Below are 21,746 nucleotides of genomic sequence, written 5' to 3'. Positions count from 1 at the left end.
CACTTTGTGCCTATGGCCTAAGGCAGTCTAATTACAAGATCATACACAGGTGCTTTTTCCTGTAAAACTGTACAGGCACAGGGCCTACACTGTGCTACAACTTCTCCTGCAAGAGCTGCAGAGCCCAGGAGCAAAGGAGGGTCAGGCTGGCAAAAGAGGGAAAATGGCCTTACAGTCAGTGCTGACTTGGCAAACTGAATTCTTACTTTGCACTTGCTGGAGCACTCGATGTGACCACTACTGTATTTGTTAATGACAATTTTTCATTTGTTGTTGCTAATTTTAGTTTTTCAAAAGACCTTATTTGATTTTAAGGCCCACTATATTGCTGAGCTGAAATCTTCCTAAAGCAGCTGAAGTCAACTGAGGCTATAATTTGAATATACAAAATATTAACAATGCTGGGCACACTTCCAAATATGAGATGGCCAAAATAAGCAGAACAAATAATTAGAACATAATTTATCTCTCTACCTTTGTTCTAATTTTTAGATGGTGAACGACATCTCTTCTCACACAGGAATTTTGAAAAGTAAGTTTAATTAATACCCATGAAGCATTCAGAAACTATAGTAATGGGCACCACTGTAAAGCTTAGAGGGGAATTAGTAATGGCATCTTTACAACAGGATTTGAATGTCATCCAGTAAATAAGGGACAGAGTAATGAAGAGGAAAAGAAAAACTAAATAGCTCTTCTTTAATGAGCTGCATCCACTATGTGAATTGAATGAGGCAGATGTCCTCTGCTACAAGAAATTCTTGTAATTTAATCAAAAGAAGCATCTGATATACAGTTACACAAGAGTTCTGAAAAAACAGCACAGCAAATCTTAATTCTGGCATGCTTACCTTCCATGTGTTTGAGTTTTACAATCCTAGTAATACTGCAAGCCACAACAATTTGCTGCTAACACCGTCTCAAATGCTCTCATGTTTAAAGGAAAACAATCCATTCCATTCAAAAAGGAAAAAACCCCACCAATTTTGAAGAAGGGGATAGTGAATGAAACAGAAAAGGCAATTATGCTGTCATGTTGTACCATCTCAAGTTTTTGGGGTTTTTTCAAGTTGATCATCACCTTTCAGAAAACACATATTGTAACAAGAAAAGACACAGAGGCAGGCAGTGGGACACCAGATGGACAGAAGAGTTTGTGTATGAAGACACACTGAACAAGCCCTGTGGCTCCAGGGATTATAGAGAAACTTATCCTCTCTGCTTCACTTCATCCAAACATGAATTACACTGGACCAAGCAAGCAGTGATTACTCACTATCCCTCCTGACAAAAGAACAAGTAGGAGGTCTAGAACTACCAAGAGACCAATTAGCATGAGCCTGGATGAAGAGACAGCAGCCACAGCAGTACAGGTGCACCCTGCTCCAGGCAATCTTACACAGCAGCCAGGGGACTGTCACACCTGGTAAAAAGAGTTTTCCTTTACACTTGTAAGCATTTCCTATGTTCTTCCCTGGTCCCCACTGATGGCCCTTGTCAAACAACAATGACCAAATCTTGACATGACACAGCGTGGCTCTTCTCGGATGCTTTTACATTGCAAGAGTTTGGCTGCACAGGCATGCATACCAACAAACTTCTGGTTTTTCCACTGCTACATCCAGCTCTAGGTCCCAGAGCTGGTACGAAGTGTGTGGAATAGAATCTCATGTTGGTACATGTTTTAATTTGAAGAATGTTATGAGAACATTTAAATAACAAATCTTCAAACCCTGTGAGGTAGGCAGTGTGTGTACTACAATGCTGACTTGACAGGTAGCAAATGAGCACACACTCCTGTTTGTTTTTGTTCATATTTGGAAAAATGTCACTGATGCAAGATACACTGCAGCAGATGAGGATTTTTAGGTGATACAGGAACAGTTTAAAATAGAAGTTGCCTGCAGGAGTTAACCTATAAACTACAACTGGCATAATTACTATCACTAACTAGGTGGGCATCATTCCAAAAAGTATGGAGTCTTAGGGCAAGGCTGTGCTTCAAAGTCCTCAGTGTGACACAAAACCAATCAATGATATTGTTCTGATACTTCCATACTGCGGAATTTTACTGCCACGTGTGACTGCAGTCATGCTGTAATTCAGTTTTCCACTTGGTTTAAAATATTGACTGTGCTCAGAAATTTTCTAGTTAAGAGCCTTGAGCTTTCATCCAAGAGCACTCAACTACAGACTGAAGTGCTCAAGTCCAGACCTGAGTCTTCAACATACTTTCATCACTGATTTCCACACTTTTTCAAATGTCTGTCAATCAAGTTTTAGTTAAAAGTGGTTCCAGTTTAATTGACAAATTAAGAACAGATAATTATCTGCCATTATCTCCTCTCCTTTCCTTACACATTGTTTCTTAAGAGAGTATGGAAACCAAGTGTACAAAAAACCTGAAAATTGTGAGAAGGGGGGAAATAAATAAAAAAATCAAGTGCTACAATTACATGTTCCCCAAAAACATTAGCTCTGGTTTACTTCACACATATGTGGTTTATTGGTTTTTCCTTAACCTATCCTGATATTCATTCTGGGTAATAGGCTATATAGCATCCCACCTGGTAATTAATATTGTGAAATAAGCCATAACTTGAGATTTATTGAATTTATATTATTAGATTTTGTAGTCTTAATGTTGGAGTAACATTAGAGATTTATTTGAAGATTTATAATAAAGGGTTATTTGAAGATTTATAATGAAGGGTTATTTTTCCTGTCTGCAAATACCCACCTATATCAATAATGACTACATTCAAGGATCCAGGTACTGTGAAGATCAGGGAAAAGAGGCTAGTGAATTGGATATATGAAGATAATCCAAAGAAGGCAAATTCAAGTACTCGGCTGGACTGGACATCTGTCAGCCTTCTCAGAATGCGGGATTGTCAAGCAACACTCTCTCCCACCTACAATAGCAATCTCTATGGGGAAACAATGTTTGGATGAATATGAAGTGAAATTCTCCTGTTCTCAAGACTGCTAATGCAGATTTTATTTATTTCCAACATACATAAATGTACTAAAGGGGGCAAAGCACAGCAGAGAACCATCATTGCTGCCTGCACCAGAAACATGCACAGATTTCAGCACCTCCTCCTCAGTGTTCTTTAGGGTAAATATGAAAACTAGTGGTGAAAAACTAAATGAGACAGCAGCTAAGAGGGCTATGAAAAACCCACCTTTGTCGATTTTAAGACTTTATACAATAAGAAGTATCTGAGCTTCCTGGAAAGAAAAGCTTTACCATGCAGAGAAAAGACAAATGAGTCTTGCAGTGATCTTATTGTTGAAGTTTTCCCCCTCCTGTATTTCTTTATAAAGAAAACATTCTTCTCTTTAACTCAAAAGACATTAACCTTATGCAAGTGATGATATATTTAAACTTGATTTATCCAAGACTAACATGTTTAGCAGACCAGAAAGATGACAGAAGACATTTCTCAAGCATCCAGAAAAATTCCCAGTGAAATTTAAAAGCTACTTTGATAATATACTTTCAAGGATGAAAAATCCAATAGAACCTTTTTAGAATAATAATAAAAAGAATAGTTAAAAGAATGCCTAGAGGAGAAAAAAAACAATCAAAACCAGCTACAAGCCCTGAAAATGAAGGAAATAAAAAGTCAAAGTTTCACTTTTTGAAAACAAATACTGACTAAGAAAATGTAATTTTCACTTTGCAAACATTTAGCAGGCCATAACCCCCTTTCTAGAAGCCTCCAGAGACTGGATAAATCTTGAATGCCTTAGGTATGTGATGCTGCCTGTGTACAATTTCATGCACAAGGAACATACAGTTGTTAATACCCCTTCTCCCAGGGCAGCCAAAGGCTCTCTTTGACATGAGCCAACTCCAGACTGCAGCCAAGTTCTCTGGTTAATGCCATGATGAGATGGAAGCATCTGGAAAAACCAGCAACTCAACAGAATCCAATAGTCTGTCACTGCCGTAAGCTTTTCCCAGGTATGACTGTGCCTTCTGGAACTACATAAGGAGATTGTTCAGCACTGGTGAGAGCAAAAAAAGCCACCAGCTCAGCTGCTCTTCCTTCCAGTTCAGCATCTGCCTGTCTTTAGCTCTAAGAAGCAGATATAGCCGGTAGCCATGCAATTTTTATGTTGGTCCAAATACGTAATTTGAGAATCAAGTCCAGTATTTCAGCGGCTTCTGCAACCTTTTTTAACAGACAGACAATCTAGTCAGGTCATCTATGAAAGTATTAGTGGTTTCAGTGTTGCACTTTTGTTCCAACTCCTACAGATGGGAGCTTTTAAAGTATATATTTAAGAAAAAGAAAGTAAGAATATTAAGTCCTTAGCCAGCATCGTAATTTCCTAACAAGGTATCCAACACAGAAGTTTCAATTTCATGTTGGTCAAATTCATCTCGGTCTTGGCTGTACCATCTTTGAACATGTTTTTCCATCCCCAGTTCTTCAAGACGTGAAAAAGATTTTCAGTTGTTTCATTAGAACTCTTATGTTTTCCACAATGTGCATCTTATTACCATTGCTTTATATTTTTCACCCAAAAAGATGATCAGAACCCATCTAAAGCTTTTTTCCCTAGGAATTGTCCAAAATAAGAAATACAAGCTATTAACCTGCTTCCCTCCACAGATCTCATTGCAAATGCAGAGTCAGATTTGTATAGATAATCAAACCAATGACAGTTCATTTGAATGCTATCAAATACATATTTTTCTACAAAAGAATAAAAACACTGTTACATGATGGACCTGATACCTTTATCCTAACAATCGTTTTCTTGTTTAAAGAACTTGAAACAACAAAAAACCCCAGACTGCCCTGGAGAAATCCAAAATTAGAACAATTCATCCTCTAGCCTAAAATGTCTGAACACTCCCCAGTCAGATAAATTTCCTTTCTATACCAGTCAGAATTCTCTTGCTAAAAACCCTGTAAGATACTATTTTTGCTTTGGGACCTTTAGGCAATTCCAGCAAGCCTATGAACAAGATAAATTTTTGATTTACTTTTTCAAAATGCTGACGTTCATGAACACTTAGCTCTAAAACTCTGACTGTAACTCTTTTAAAACTTAAATAACATCACAGCAGTTTCAGAATACCATCCAACACAGAGAAACATTCCAGCATACTTAATTTTGCGGTTAATTGTGCCAGGAAAGGTATTTCCTTTTGATTATTGTTTCACTCACAGTCATGCTGTCTTTTGACTAATTAAAACCAAGATTAAAAGCAGTCCTCAGATACTTAGATAAACTCCTGTGAATTTTCCCAGGCAAGATTCAGAGCAGCAATGAAAAACCATTTGTGAAGAAGACACGTACCTCCGGCTCTCCAATGGGCGCCCATCACTCGAGATGCTTCGGGGAATGTTGGCTCGTTCTGGGGGTGGCATTTTCCCTTCTCCTTTTCCAGAGCTAATCCTAGATGGTACTGGGCTTTGGATTTGAGATGGCACCTGAGCCACATGAGGTCCCTGTCCTTTGCTCGCATTTCGCTGCCATTTGTTATTATTTCTGAAGGGAAATTTGAATTCATATGACATTCCTTCATTCACTTTGTACTCCATCACTGGCATACGGTAGTTTTCTGAAGAACTCCTGGAAATGAAGAAATTAATATGCAGCTGTAAAAAATAAAAACATGTGACATGTTCACAAGAAGAGAAATCTGAAGACAGAAGCTGAACCAATTCTATGGAAGTATGAGATTTTCTTTTTAAGAAATGTTTATTTAACAAATTTTAGAAGGCTCAAGAAAAAGGACTAGTGATGTTGAGAGACTGTCTCTTCATCCTGGTGAGTGATGCACAACAGACTACCATGGACTCTGCCTTGTTGGCCTTTCCCCTGATTGTTACACATTAACAACCCTGTTGTCACCATCACTAAGCCCTAACCCAACACCTGTCATTGTCTATCCCTCCAGAAGAGTTTACAGCCATCCATTCCAACATTTCAGTTAATCAAGTTGATACTCTCCATCTGATACTGGGGTAGAAAAACTAAAGATTTGTGAGAAGGGTATCTCCCCTTCCTAAAGCCATGTGTTTTAGAACTTACCTGCACCCAGACAAATAAGACCTGAAATGTTTGTTCTCTTTGATCTCATGTACAGACATACATTCTGATGTACAGACAAGAGTCACATGAAATAAGGCACTAGACACATAACTTTCAAATACCTTTGGCTTTGGAGTACCTCAGATGATAAATCTGAACATAAAGACTTGCTAGAAACTGTAGATGCCAAACCCCAAAAGATGCCTGTTGCTTCCTGGGGAACAGCACAGCATAAAAATCTGACTAGAACAGAATGTAAGCTAATGCAGCCCACATAAGAAGAAGGGCAAACTTCTGCATGTATTTCAAATGAGGCACTTGGAAAAAAATGTGATCTTCCACTTCAGCAAGGATAATTTTGGCATTTCTCTTGACAAATGTGTATATATATAGCTGAGTGAACACTGAGTATGTTTTATCATAATTCCTCTATCTGCATACATCACTCTCTAATGGAAAGAAAAATAAAAAATCAGTGCAAAATTTTGAACCCATAGCTCCTGATCTAAGCAATTACACCATTAGGGCTGAAAAATATTAGTCTCTCTTCCCTGCAAAAAAAAAAAAAAACAAGAAAACTTGTTATCTCGCCATGCTGACATAAGCAAGTTGTATGGTCTAATAGGAACAGACAAAGTGAAACAGTCAGTGCTGAGGTCTTGCTGCCCACAATGTACATATTCTGTAGTTTTATGCTGGTCTACCCTCTAGTCTTAATGTCCAAATTAAATTATCTGTTGGAAGGCATGAGATGTGCTTCTGAAGCACAAGTAGGTCAGCTTCACCTGAAAGTCTCCCAGGCCCCTCTGATATGATCCACTGCATGCTAGACAGGGATGAGCAGGAGAAAAGGCCACTCACAACTGAAGTACAATATTGATAGTTGACATCCTTTGTTTTTTCTTTCCTTTTCATATTTTATGTCCCTGCTATTATTTCCCCAGTGCTTAAGTACTTAGTTTGGGTTTCTCTTTCTTCCCCTGCAACATGCCTACAATTTAACAAGCAGGAATGCACAATTTCCTCTTAAGGCTGTCTTCAATTTTAAAGTCAGCAATCAGCCCACTAAATGAGTTCAGTGGCAATGTTTTAATAACCATGGTTTAGTAGAGACTTAACCATAACAAGGGCTGCCTCTGCATAGGGCATGAGAATGTGAATTGGGGTGTTTGGATCTCCTACTGACCTTGTACATGTGAGTGTCACCAAGTCAGCTTATCTAACTGCACTCCAACTTCATGCCAACCAATTTATTAGGATAGGGACTGCTTCTCATATCAATGTAGTATTCCAAGCAGAATGCATCTTCATTTTAGTTATGGTCTGCAGAATTTACTGTAGCAGAAATACTCAGTGACCTCCAGAGGACATAATAAAAGGACTCCAGTTGCAGAAAATTGATGGCCAAAAGAGAAACTGCTTTGCGCAAATACTTAACTGAAGTGTCTAGTAATACATGTAGGGTAGCTACAAATTCAAGACACAGTTCTTGAACTTTTATGATTTTGGATAGAGTAAATGGGGGGATCAAGAGTTGCTTTATGGAATTTTATAGCTAGTAATAATCTACCATGAAGATTTGCTCACTAGACAGCAACAACAAAACTCTGAGTATTTCAAAAAGTGCAGTCATTTCTCTTACTGCTATGGGTTTGGATGCACTAAAAGTAAGCCTGTTTTTGGCTGTACTTAATTTAGTTCAGAAATAACAGGATCTGTGCTTTCCACACTGATTTTTCTGCTCTAATCCTTTCATGATGATTGCAGCTGAACTTTCCATTTGCTCAGGCTGCTAAATACTGCTCAAAAGCTTTCCAAATATCTCATGAGTGACCTTATGCCACTCATCATTTTAATCCCTAACATGTATTCAATTTTCCACTGACAGCTGAAGGACAAAAAACTCCTTTTCTCTCTGCTCCTCTTTTGCTAGCATTTACGAAAGGAGTTCATGTTGCTTACAGTAAAAACAAACAGATTTTTCTTTTACACAAGTACCGGCTCTTTTCTCAAGACACAATTTCATATATATTTAATAAATATGTGCTACTGTTCAGCTCCAATCTTAAATATACAAAGATTTAGCCATTACATCTACAAAGTTATAGACTGATTAAAAAAGAGCAGTGCAAAAATGCTCACTTGGTCTCTCACTCCAAGGAATCCTCTGAACTTTGGTAACTGTACTTGCTTCTTGGAAAACCTATCCTAAGCCTTCAGCTAGCCTGGGGGCAAATTTATTCTACTAAACATCATTCCATTTTAATCATACAGGAGCATTTCTAGGATACAAATACAGGATGTCAGGAATATGCGATTAAGACTTAGCGATGTGGCTGAAGGCTACAGACAATGCTGAGAATTCATAAAAATTATAAAAGCTTTAGTGTGAATTCAGGAAAAATGGAGGGACTTAATGTCCAGTTTAAGAAAAATGCACATATTACTGCTTATTTCTGATGAAGTACCAGTTTTAAACTATAAAATCAGCAATATAATTGACATGAGCTTCAGGCTTAATACAGATGGCAAGTGAGAGAGATGCAACAAGATCTATGGAGTAAATAAGAATTTGCAGCAATTTCTCTGGCCAGATCCATACCTTTGAAAAACCCTCATCATTTATAGCCTTACTTATTGTGAAAACAGAAGCATCTAAGTATATTCTTAACTTTCAAGAATTATATCCACAGGCATTAAAAATTACCAGCAAATAGGAAAGCTGGCAGGAATGTGTACAATCAATTTTGATGCATGCTAAACACACAATTATGACTAAAAAGTTGTTTGATTTCTGTGTTCAATTCCATGGCTCCATGAACTTCTTCACACATCTTATGATATTTTAGTATTCAATGAATATTTGGGGGGCATGGAGACTGAATGTGGGCAGTTTTTCCTGCTCTCATCTTCCAACCTTAAAATATTGGATTCCGCATTATAATTATACCACTTTTTTTTCTATGGTGGTTCTCCCCATAAAACAAGACACAATTTCAGAGCAAACACAGCGACTGCAAAATACCTGCGTGGTGTGCAGTCCTCATAGGGAGGGACAATGACGACCTTCACTGTGACTGATGTCCTGAGCAGATCAATCATTTGCTCGTGGCTCAGGGTGGCCACAGCCACCTTGCAGATCTCCACCAGGCGGCTGCCCTGGCGCAGCCCTGCCTGCCAGGCGTAGCCGTAGGGCTCCACGTCGGCCACGATGCCCTCGTAGTTCACGTGGAAACCCAGCTGGCCCAGGCCATTCCTGCGCAGGGTCATCTCCACGGTTTCACAGCCCTTGGTCACCAGCTGGGGATTGAAATGCACACAGAATTTAATGCATTCAAACACCTCTGGGGCTAACAGAGGTTTAGGGGCTCAAGTTTGGCACAACCGACTCCCAAGGATCATGGTGGGACACAATAAAGGCATATATATTGCAGTCCTAGGTACATAATCAGCTGAAATGAGTCCTGTTGCTCAAAGTAAGATTTTCAGTAGAATCTGGTTACTCAAGTTCTGCCTTGGAATTTTTATTGCAACCACAGGAATTTTAGAAGATACATGGCAGCACACAACAGAAAAACACATGGAGTTACGCAAGCATGTCTGTCTTTTACACTTTAGTAACCAAAAAAACATTCTCCATTTTTGGCTGTTTCAGGAAATGGCAAAATTACTTCTGTCAGAATGTGGTAACATGCAGCGACTAAGCACAGTAAACCGGGAACTATGCCAACTCTTCCATGTACCATGAGCATCAATGTCATCAAGAGCAATTTAATAGGACCTAGATTTCCTTCTTTTCTGGTAGTTATACAACCACAGTTGTGAAATTACAGGAAAGAGAGTGAAATGTAGCATATTCTTTCATAACTTAATTGGATATAAAATGAGCATAGACAGATGTTTTATAGGGAGATACCATGATTCACTGCATTTTTAGTTTATCACATGCATTCAAAGTATATCTGAAGGTTGCAGTGGGGATTGGGACTGCACCCTGCTGGCAACATAATAAGTTAGTCCCAAAGACATTGCAGATTCATTTGAAACAAGATACTGCAAGTCTACAAAATAGAGAAAGGGAAGGAAAACAACGAAAAGAAATAATGTGACACTTCTGTACTTATTGTGTGGGAGCAATTTATGCATCTGAAGGACCCGGTCTTTTTAATATATTAATACATTTTTCACACACACACAGCCAGCTGAGACTAGTTGATATCCGATAAAAGTGAAAGCAATATTCAGTTTTGAGAAACAGAAGCAGGGAAGTCTTCATAAATTTCACAATAAAAAATTTAAACAATTTTAGGAATCCCAGGCATTATTTAAACTGAAGCTTTACCTGGCCAACAGGTGAGAGGAGAAAGCAAAGAAGGGGAACCAAACAAGAGAACACATTCTAACCTCCAGCCTTTTGACGATCTCTTTGATGTCATCAATGTTGCTGATGAAGCTCTCCAAAGAAACACATTCACCTCTCTCATAGAATATTTTGATATTTGTGTCTGTTGAAGTCCACCCAATCACATCTCGACAGGAGCAATTGAACACCACGCTTTTTGTGTCCTGTTCAATGAGGACCACAAACTCATTAGAGATGCCTAGGAGACAGTCTATTTCCATACCCTTGCTGTAGTCTTTTGCATGGACACTCCAGACAATAGCACCAGAACTGTAGATCTCTGCTCCTGGATAAGGTTTGGACTTTTCCTTCTTTTTTGAAGCAAGTGAGATGAAGGGGAACTTGCCAGAAGGGTCAATGGGTGTGTTGGTGACATTCTTCTCTGCCAAGTCTTTCAAGTACTCTTGCCGGGTCCTGGTGGCCATCGCACGGAACTTCTCTGATTTATGAGCAGCATTCTCTGCATTAATGACTTTGGCCAGTAAGAAGTCCCTGAACACATTTGATTTAGGAAATGTCACACCTTTTGGAATAGGTGGGCCAAAGGATGGTACATCTCTGGATCTTGTCACAGCAACACTAAATGAAATAAAAGAGTTAAGAAGCACAGTGTTTCACTCTAGGCAAATTCAGCAGTTTTTGCTAACAGACAATACATTCCCTCAATTTTTCTCTTCTCAGCAATATGCCTAAATTTACATATTAATGTTGCCACTGTGGAGGTTATGCCTCCTTTACTGTATAAACAGAAAGCCACTTTTTTGCATATAGGCATTTTTGAGATGTTCCCAGTCCCACAGCTCATAAAGCGCTTCAAGTACAAACTGTAGGGCTGGGGTTTTTTTATAAGTAATCATTCATGTATGGCAGTTCTGAATTCTGTTTGGTTTTGGTAGAAAAAGAAAATTTCTAACTCACACTATGAGAAAGGCTAGCTTAGAATGTAGCTACTTAATGCTGAAAGGCTCATCTGAAAGCAGTGCCAAGTGTGTGATCAACACTAGAAATATAGATTAAATGAACACATGGAAAAGATAAAGGCAATGAAGTCATCTCACAAGGCCAGTTCCATTGACAAAATGATTTGGTGACTGAATGCATATATACATCACATTACTGTTTTACATTTCTGGACTGAAAACCTCACTAGCTAATATTGCCTGACTCCAAAAACACCAAAAATAAGAAACTTCTGAGAAGTCCAGAGATACACAGTAGAAACTAATATGCTCTTTTTCAACTCTTCCTTTTAGTTCCTGCACCAAGTGATGGACTGACAACAAGATTGCCTTAGGCAACAGGGACCAGCTTAGCTATTCTCAATTGTCAATTCTCTTTTGATATAAATCAGATGCAAGTTGTTTAGAACCTCTGAAGATCTGACATTCCAATCCAGTATCATTCACTTGGCGAACTATCCTAAGAGACTGAAACTCTACTTCGATAGTTTTGTGACAAGAGATGTCCCAACAGGAGTTGCCACACATCTGTAACTAGATCTGAAAAAGCATTAACTAACTTTGGCCAAGATACCATGGTAATGGAAATGAAGAAGAATAGGATAAAACTTGATCACATTATGAAAGCATGTGGTGCTTCACTTAGAATGCTGACTGGTATTATTTTCACATTTTGATTTTACCCGAATTCTTAAACATAATCAGAGAACTTCCCCCAAAAAATCAGTAACTAAGATTTCAGAGTAAATCTTTTGAAGAAGCATATAGGAACACCAAAAATACAAATTAAGTCACCCAATCTACAGCTGTATCTTCTGGTTTTGAGTGGTAGGGTGTGTTGTTTGTTTTGCTTTTGCTGTTCTGAATTGCTGGGGGTGTTTTTTTCCTTTGGTTTTTTGTTTGTTTTCTAATTACTATATTTTCTAGCAACTGATACTGAAAGATGTCATTACTGTCATATTCCCTCCCAATGTATACCAGTGTATCTTAAAGTATGCAACAGGAGGTGCTCATGAAGCAAGTGACTCATCTCCAGTGGTCCTGAAGGGTCTGTTATCAAGAAATGGAAGCCTAAGCATTAAACACAATTACTGGATGCAATGAAAAACTAGCAGACACTAACAGTAAGATTTTGTTTGGTTCAGTTTTCAGTGCCATGAATCACAGGGATAAGAATTCAATCTTTAATACATGCTAGAGAAGTTTTAAAAAGTGAGCAATGCTTAGAGATGCCAGACTTCTGAAATATTGTTTATCTTAGTTGGGAGAGAGAATCACTGGCCAAGACAGTGCTCGACTTTATTCCTTTTATGTAGTTTTTAAATATAAATTCCAGTACATTTTTATGCTATATGGTTTCCTGTTTTGTCTAGAATTATGAATCCATGAAACTGTTCCAAATAATTCAGTGAAAAAGAGGTCAAACTTACTTTGAAAAGTCTCCTAGAAAAACTTTTCATAATAGAATTCTACAAATCTAAATCAAATGTTTGCACTGAGAGGACAGGAAAAAATAGTACTTCAATCTTAAAGACAGTACAGAAAACAGAATGTTCTGGTGGTCTTGTGCATCAAAATGAACACTGACATTCTCCCAACCATTTATCACGCTGTTTCCCATCCCCTTAAAATTTAAGCCTGTACCATCACTAAAGCCAAAATTACCATTAAGCAACCAATGAGGTTCCAGCCCTTACAGTTATAAACACTTGAAAAATGAGATGATTCAGGAGTCTGAAGGTCAAAAATAGAACCCTCAGATACTTGAACTTATTACAGTTTAGCAAGTATCAATCTTTCCCATGCCTTTTAATAGGAAGAAAATATATACAGTCATATTACTTAAAGTAACAGACAAAAGCAGATCTATGCGGTAATATGCAATTCAAGTGAAAGATGCATCTGCAGCCCTTGTGGATGCATTTTGTACGCTCCCTTTCCTTCAAAATCACTTTCTGTACAGGGTAAGAGCTGAAACATATGTCTAAGAGTTTAAGAACAAGCTGTGCTCACATAAATTATGCAACAGCTGAATTTTTCAATAAGCATCCTGAAAAAGAGTATCCACATGAACATTCTTAGTCCAGGAGAGTTAATACATATACAAAGCTCAGCATCAGTTTTAGAAATGTTCTGTGAACTTTACCAGGAACTTTTTAGGAGAGGAAAGCCTTTAACCCATCTATATGTACTCAAAAAATAAAGAATATACCAACTCATACACAGCAGTCTTAGATTTTCCTCTAAATAAGCATTCGCCCTAATAAAATACTCGAGTGAATATTTGTATTTCAGCAAAAACAAGTTAATTCAAAGGCTATCTCATTTCAAGATAAATGCTCTAAATCCACTGGTCTGACATTTCATATGTTAAATGACAATGCTTTCTAGAAGTTTTCTGAAATGAATCAACATTTAAAAATGAAAATACTAGAAGAGTTCAGTATATAAAGGTAAGAACTTTCACTAATGGCAAAAAAGCATAACTCAAACATTTCTATATGCTTGCAATTTAGTTTTAAAAACTTATACTAATAGGAATATCATCTTGCAAGTCTTTATTACATGTTACTATCAATCACCATTTTCTATTTTAATCATATTGACTTTAAGGTCACATTGAGACTATTTTTTGCTGCATAATTGTCATTTCTTTGTTGGACTGAAATGAGATAAGAAATTAAGACATTTCCAAGAGCTTAGCTTCTTCCTGAAAGGCTAAGTCATACTTTTTCACTGTTTTAATTTCAAAAATGGAGCATAAACTCAGATGACCAAATTATCTAAGCAAAAAGTGGAAGTGTTTTCTTTTTTCCTTTGTTCTATTTCTATCAATGCCAAAATATTCTTCTAGTATTCTCTTAATGAAGAGAATAAAAAGGAAGTGAGAAGGCAATTCTAAAATAATTTCCAAACGCTTGATACGCACACGTGTGTGTGTGTGTGTGTGTGTGCTGCCGTGACTGCAGCAGCTTCTGCACCGGGCATGTTTCATCTACATAGCCGTGTGTCTATTTACTCTTTTAAAGAGTTCTAAATTCACATGACTCAAAACCTCCTTGACCCACATCCTTCACTACATTTCCCTACTGAGAATTTAGGAGGAGAATGGCAGCTGCACTGCAGTTCCTGTGTTCAGTGGCTGCAGCAGCAGGTACCTGTAACAAACGCTGTCCGTGCAGGGACCGTGCACCCTCACAATGACAAAGACGTGCTGGAAGTGGGAGCGGATGTTCTTTGGGCTGAATGGCTGTGCTCCAGGCTCCTGGAAAACTATTGTCACAATATCATTTCCAATATGCCGTTTTCTCAGAAGCTTTAATGAGGGAAAAAGAAAAAAAAAAGTTAAAACAGACTTTTCACAAATTTCCAATCATTTATTTCTCATTATTATAAATTATTATTGCTCATTTTCTTTCCCCAAGTGATACTTCAAACTGAAAACTGAAACAATTGGGTGTTCTATAACAAGTACCAGAATTAGTTGGTAACCTAATAAATTTCAAGCATGGTTGTTTTCATAATAATTTCATTTCTATATGTAGCATAGAGGGTCAACTTATAAGGGAAAACTTAGCTAAACGAAGGGGAAAAACAAATCCTGTGAGTATCAAGAGAAATCAGTAATACATGGAAGCAGGAAAACATCCCCCATTTCAAACATTTTTACAAGCCAGTGGTAGGTCCTATTTAAAGTTGAAAACAAATTGTTATAGTCCTTAAGACACACTATAAATAATTTCCTGGTAGACTTCTTTTAGTAAATAAAGCAGTTCTGCCCAAACAGTATAACAGTTAAAAAAAAAAAAAAATCTTGACTACGGATTTTGGCTCATGTACTCCTGTGTAGTGTGCTGGACTACCATTCATTATCTCTCTCCATATTACAATCTGCTGAATGCAAACCTTAAAGGCCAATTAACTTAGCTGTAGAAGGTTTAAAATTATTTAAAATCATCAGACACACTAAGGTCCTTCTGGCATGTACTAATGACATTACTGCATACTATTCACATCAAAGTAACGTACAATTAAATAGAAAACAATGGAGCAAAATCTGTGATGTGCCTACAATCATCTACTTTGCTCATCTCCCTGACACAGAGATTGCCACTTTTGATTCTTTAAGTGTTTTTTTGCTAGTAATGAATAAAAGTTGCCATAAATACTCAATAGTTCATCTTATTCTGAGCCCATCTTACCTGTTGTTTGTTGTTTGGAGTATATGGCAACATAGTAGAAACATGGAACATGATTTCATAGTCCTTGTATGTTGTGTACAGAGAATGAGTACCTGTTGAATCAGCTGCAGTTAAAGAAGACAAAAGTATTATTTAAAAAAAATCAAAACCAAAGTTTCATTATTATTAAAAAAAAATCAGCCAAGACATGAATTTTTATTATCCTCAATCCTAGCTGAATTTTTTTTTTGCATATAGGCATTTTTGAGTTAAGTTCTTATATTTGCTGAAATATCAGCAAGTAAGAACTTACTCAGTTTATTCACCTGCCAAAGTAAGTGTCACATAAAGAAAGCCTGTGCACTTTTGCATACTTTTCCCAGACAAAAACTTGTTATGAAGAGGGAGTTGATACCAGAATACCCTGAAGAAAGCCTACCTAAGATGAAAAGTGAGAACAAAGTCCAAGATAACTTTCAGTTATCAAATATTCACCCAATACCTCAGAATGAAACTGAACTGTAAGGAATGTGAAAAAGACTTCAGCAAGGCAGGCAGACAGATACTGAAAATGAATACTGTGACCAAACACATCATAAACAGCAAAGGCCCTATAACCCACAATAACAACAGGATGAATTCTCCTAATCATAAACATCAGGACTTTAACTGTAATGAAATCAGGTAGCACCTTCATTAGAGCACCTGCTTTAGCAACAGGAACAGTCGAAACCCCAAGTAGGATGCCAGCATGCTTATAACTGATGATGAAAAAAGCCCACAAAAATGACATTATAATGCTGGTATATTAATCTAAGCTAATCTCACCTGTTTTGATTTCTGGCCACCCTATTTCAAAAGTTATAGAAGAAAGAGAAGGGATCCAGAAACAGGCCACAGAAATAATTAAATGTGGATGGAGAGGCTTCCATGTAGAGAGAAAACAATAAAAACTAGGACTATGAAGTTTAGAAAGAAAAAAGAAGAGGGGGATATTACTCAGTTTAAAAAGTGATGGTTGAAAACAACACTTGATTACAGACAAATTGTGAATTTGTTTTCACTTTCTTTCACTCTAAAAAGTGACCTTGAAAAATATTCATTTAAGCAGTAACACATTTAAAGATAAAATAGTGAGTATATGCTATTAAATACAACTTATATCCACAGTGCAAAAAGCCTGCTTTCAAACATCACTTGAAAAATAGCCAGTTTTATATATGGAACAAAGCATTCTGGCTATTTTAAGTTACATAAACATGCAACAAAATTACATAATCCCAGTTATTTATAACAATGTATTTTAAAAAGCTGTTAAAAACTGTATCTTGGCATTTTCATTAGCAGAGAGATCATGTTACTAAGAAGAGAACAGATTTGAGAGCTGTGATTCATTTACAGTAACATAAATATACAGTTTATTTATCCAGATTTTGAGTATAAAGTTTGAGAAGTTTGTTCCCTGTCAGATTCAGAGTAATTAAATAGAGGGAGCTTTAATGTAAATGAAGCACAAAATGATCTGTAAAATGAAATTGAAAGTTTTCTACATCATAGCCACATAGAGATTTTGTGCTTCCAAATGACCCATCTATAATAAAATGGGAATTAGAAATAAAAGATTTCTACCATCTAAATATTATTTTAATAATTAAATATTAATATTAAATATGCTAATCACTTTCTTTTAAATGCTAATTAGAACAGCAGATAGCTGAAAGGGGATCATTTCACCTTGCACTGTTTTCACAGCAGCCTCTGTCCTCTGCATCACTGCAGTGCACACCAAGGAGGCAGATACACCCAAAAGTCACCTAAACATCAGTGCAACTTTCTAACAGCTTTATCTGCTGAACAGTAAATACACTGATTTGTACATCATCTTTTAGAAACAGAGCATACAAAAATATGAAAAAATAATTGGAAAAGGGGAGGAGTAGGTGCAAAAAGATTGGGACGTGAGACAGGGAAAGGCAGGCCACAAAAGAGGGGAAGGGGCTCAAAAGGTATTGGGGGAATAGAATAAAGCAATTCTGACCAAAAATATTCTAGAACACCTACATATTTAAGCCAAACTTTCAACTTTCCTGGCAGGATTTAATTTTAGGTAGAAAAATGGTTTTTTTTCTACCTAAAATTAATGTGAGAAATGTGAGAACAGCACTGATTCTGCAAACGAAATTATCAGCCTACAATCCAAACGACACATTTAATAATTCCAATTATTTTCAAGCATTTTACAGTTAAATATCTCCTATTCAAATCCAACTTCCAACAGAAGTCCATATGCACTATGACTGTGCATCTCTCTCTCACCATTCAGTGTTTTTGAAGTCCAGAATACTCTTCCTGAAGTACACCACTATAACTGCAGGTGTTTGTTTTAAACCGAATCACAGCTCTTGCAATAAAATCCAAGACTGTGTGCTGGAACAATATCCATCATTTCAAGGTCAGAACTGCAAGCCAGCGCTGCAATCTACTTCTCTCTAACAGAGGCCTGAGGGATCTTTAAATTCATTAGCACCTTTTTACACTGAAGACATCTCCTCTGGCCACCAGCTTATGGCACAGCTACTCATGATGCTTTCCCAGCCTTGCCCCATTACTAGATCTGGGCACTTAGCTGAGTAGCTGACCCTTTTTCCTTTCCACCATTAATAATCTCTAAAAACCCTCCTTTGTCTTCTGTCCTTCCAATGATTCTCAGCTAAATTCACAAGGATTAACAGACTCACATTTGAAGTGGTTTTTTTCTAACACACTACTAATAGTGCTCAAAACTGTGGCAGACAACCACCAACATGCTGCTGACTGAATCCACAGGGCTTTGCCAGCCTGCCTCTATAGTAGTTTAACCTCTGTGCTAGAAAACTCTAAAAACCATTATGAGTAGAGAATTTGACTCCCTGGTGCAAAGAAAAACATTTCACGGAATTGTAAGAGAATGCAAAGTTACACTGATAAGGCAGGACAACCATTGCTACAAGCTGCAGTAGGGCTGACAAAAAAAAGCATAAGAACAAATATTTTCAGAGCTTAATGTTGCTCCCCCCTCTACCTTTGCTTTGTCAGCAGCTGTGAACACTGCTCTTCTGTCATACACAAGGATTACACCAAGCATTCATGATCAACTTCTATAATACCCAAGTTGTTTTCAGACAGAAATGAGGAGGACAGAATCTTTAACTTTGTACCATACAAAAGTACATGTGTAACACAAATGCAGAGAAATGCAGATGGACTTCTGCCCACCCTTATTTCTGCTTCTTAAGCAACTTAACATTTTAAGATTAGTTGGTCTCCCAAAAGAAGGCTCAGACCCAAGAGTAAGTCTATCATTATTTCCACAAGGTTGGAAAGCTGTTATATAGTGCAAGTTAAGAAGACAATCTATCTGTATTATTTCATTACAAACACTGGGGTTTCTTGACAACCCCTAAATGAAATGTCAATTGGAAGTCTATTCATTCCCTAGATTTTATTATCTACTTAATAGCTTATGCTTTTATATACTTCTGATGTCTCAATCAGAAAATCATGCAGAATATAAACATTTAGTACAGAAACCTACCATTATTAGCTTAGTTTATAATCTTATCAAATTGATAAATTGTGAAATTCCCAGCTCATATTAATCTACTTCCTTTATTTCCCTCATCAACCACACTACCATTCTGTTAGACCCACGGTCCCTGTTACCAGGCCTAGCATTATCAAGCTGATCCCACTTACCAAGGTAAAATAAGACTAAGTGAGAGGGAGGGAAATAAAGCATACATTACAACAGAAAAGAAAGTAAATTGACTGAAGTTATAATTTGAAAGATCACTGTGATGTTCATTACTTTAAAGTGATGCCCATAAGCTTCCTAGTCACTGTGGGATAGGTGACATTTTCAAGCTCTATTTCCTATCCAAAGTCTGCAGGCTGCCAGGAGATAGACTGTTTCCCCTCTGGTAATTCTAGAAATAAACAAACAAAACTTGAAAAGTAGCATCTCTTTTTCACAGTGGTACTGGCAGAGATCCAAAACTAAAGCCCTTGAAGGATGCAATACACTTAAATAGGCTTTCAGTTACTAGTATGCATGGGATTCCTCCTTTTAAGGAATTGGCTCCATTATGGACACTTACTAACTAGGATCCTAACTCTAAATTTCTAGTAATAACTGTTCTGAAACTGCCTTTTGCTAGAACAACTTCACTTTTCTAAATTTGCATAAATTAAAAATATTGTGAATATTTCCAGAGTACATATACAAATCAGCTCATTTCCATGCAGAGAAAAATCTTTCCACGTCTTACATCATGCAACTGCTTTCCACAGCCTACAAAGCATTGTCAAAGGTACAGAAACTAGCCAAGTAGTCTACATAGAGCTGACCTTTCTGACAAGCCAACAAAGACATTTGTTTTTAAGCACATCTTTGCAATCAACTGAGCTGCCTCTGAACACAATCCTGGTGCATGAAAATTTCCTAAGCAGTGAGATTGCAAGAACTATTTCAAGACAGGGCTCTCTAGCAGCAAAAGAGCAGAGAGCTGGAAGATGGAGAACCTCAGTTCCTAGCTGTAGACCTAGCTGCTTCAACAAAACCTATAAACCTAAGTCACAGTAAAAAACCACAACCCCTCCTTTGCAAGTCTCTGTGTTAAGGCCAACACAAAAGGACCAACTGATTACTTAGGGTGGCTACTGAAAACGTATTGCCTGGCTGTATTCTGCTCTACATATATATATATTCCTCACACCTGAGATGCAGCTCTTCTGATCATCTCTGGTCTTTAGCTTTTCCCCTACCACTAAGTGGCTTTTCCCCCACCATTTCCTGTGTGGAATATGCTCTAAGTGTTTCCAAATGCAGCTATCCAAAGAGCTGAGTGTTGTGGCCCCAAAGCACCTTCTCTTTCAGCATTTCCATCTGTGCTTTGCACACTGGCAGAAAGGAGAACATACCACCATCAAGATCAAATTAGAAATGTTTGCTGCTATTGTTCACATTTGCTTTGTCCAGACCTACTCATTAAGAACTCATGCATGCTCACATGTAGTCACATGTTTTCTCAATAATCCTGCAGGCAATTAGCCTGAAAGATTTCAGACAAACTTAAAAGAGTTCCTAAGCAGTTCTGGCTGATAAGGTTCCACATATGTGAGGCTGTAAACCTTGACTGAAAGAAAATGTAGGAAATCCTTCACGAAAGCAGCAGTTTCCACTTAGGAGGATTTCCTGTCCTCTATGGTCACACTGAAGTGTTCACATAAAGACTTTTTGTATTTTTAGATACAGAATGGAGCTGAGTGGGTCTACTGGGCAAAGTGAAAAAGATATGCCAGCTCTCAACACGGAGGAGAAACCTTCATTACAAGAAGATAACTCTCAAAACCAGGAGAGAGTCAGTCAACTTAAAGATTTCATTCAACAGGTGCTAGATTGTAGTCCATAAACTCAAAACCTGACAATATTCTTTCCTCGAGTCAGAAGCAATAACAAGGAATTCAAAACACGAAAAAGGCTGCTGTTCAGAAGAAAATGCAAAAGTACTTAAAAGACATTTACAGCTTTCTTGGGTATATTTAAGCAGATGAATCAACTCAATTATACAGCATTTACACATACTAGAAATCAGAGTGTGTGGACACCACACCAAAAATATGGGTTATTTTCCTTTTTTTCATATCTTAACTAACTGGGAAGAAAGGGAAAAGAGGATCTTGCTTTAACAACTGAAAGATACAATGTCACAATATAAAATCAGAAGGTAAATAAATGTTTTCTCTGTTTACCACACCCATTTCATTTTTGACCTAGCTCATCTTTATAACCAATTAAATTACAGTTCAGAGCTGCTCAAAAGGAAAACTCACCTTGAGAATTTTAAGTATTTCCTACAAGAGAGCTGATGAGACTTCTCCCAAGGACATGTAGCAATGGGACAAGGGGGAATGATTTTAAACTGAAGAAGGTCAGGTTTATATTAGATGTTGGGAATAAATTTTTCACTGAGAGGGTGGTGAGGCAGTGGAACAGGCTGCCCAGAGAAGCTGTGAATGCCCCATCCCTGGAAGTGCTCAAGGCCAGGCTGGATGGATCTTTCAGCAACCTGCTGTAGTGGAAGTGTCCCTGCCCATGGTTGGGGG

At 37.5% G+C, this 21,746-nt stretch overlaps 1 protein-coding gene across 5 annotated transcripts in view; it reads right to left on the bottom strand.

Moving 5' to 3' along the window:
* The window catches only part of SIPA1L1 (signal induced proliferation associated 1 like 1), a 201,066-nt gene that overhangs the window by 30,994 nt on the left and 148,326 nt on the right, over positions 1-21,746 (bottom strand). For all 5 annotated transcript variants that reach the window (XM_026793734.2, XM_026793741.2, XM_026793739.2 and 2 more), the window contains 5 exons: positions 15,624-15,727; positions 14,580-14,737; positions 10,465-11,041; positions 9,086-9,360; positions 5,323-5,598 (listed from right to left, as the gene is read on the bottom strand). In XM_026793734.2, coding sequence (XP_026649535.1) covers positions 5,323-5,598; positions 9,086-9,360; positions 10,465-11,041; positions 14,580-14,737; positions 15,624-15,727 — 1,390 coding nt within the window. The remainder of the gene's footprint in view (positions 1-5,322; positions 5,599-9,085; positions 9,361-10,464; positions 11,042-14,579; positions 14,738-15,623; positions 15,728-21,746) is intronic.

The sequence above is a fragment of the Zonotrichia albicollis genome, chromosome 6 (genome assembly GCF_047830755.1).
Source record: "Zonotrichia albicollis isolate bZonAlb1 chromosome 6, bZonAlb1.hap1, whole genome shotgun sequence".
Lineage (NCBI taxonomy): Eukaryota > Metazoa > Chordata > Aves > Passeriformes > Passerellidae > Zonotrichia > Zonotrichia albicollis.
Note: the sequence above shows the minus strand (reverse complement) of the source record. Positions and strands in the feature narration are given on the sequence as shown.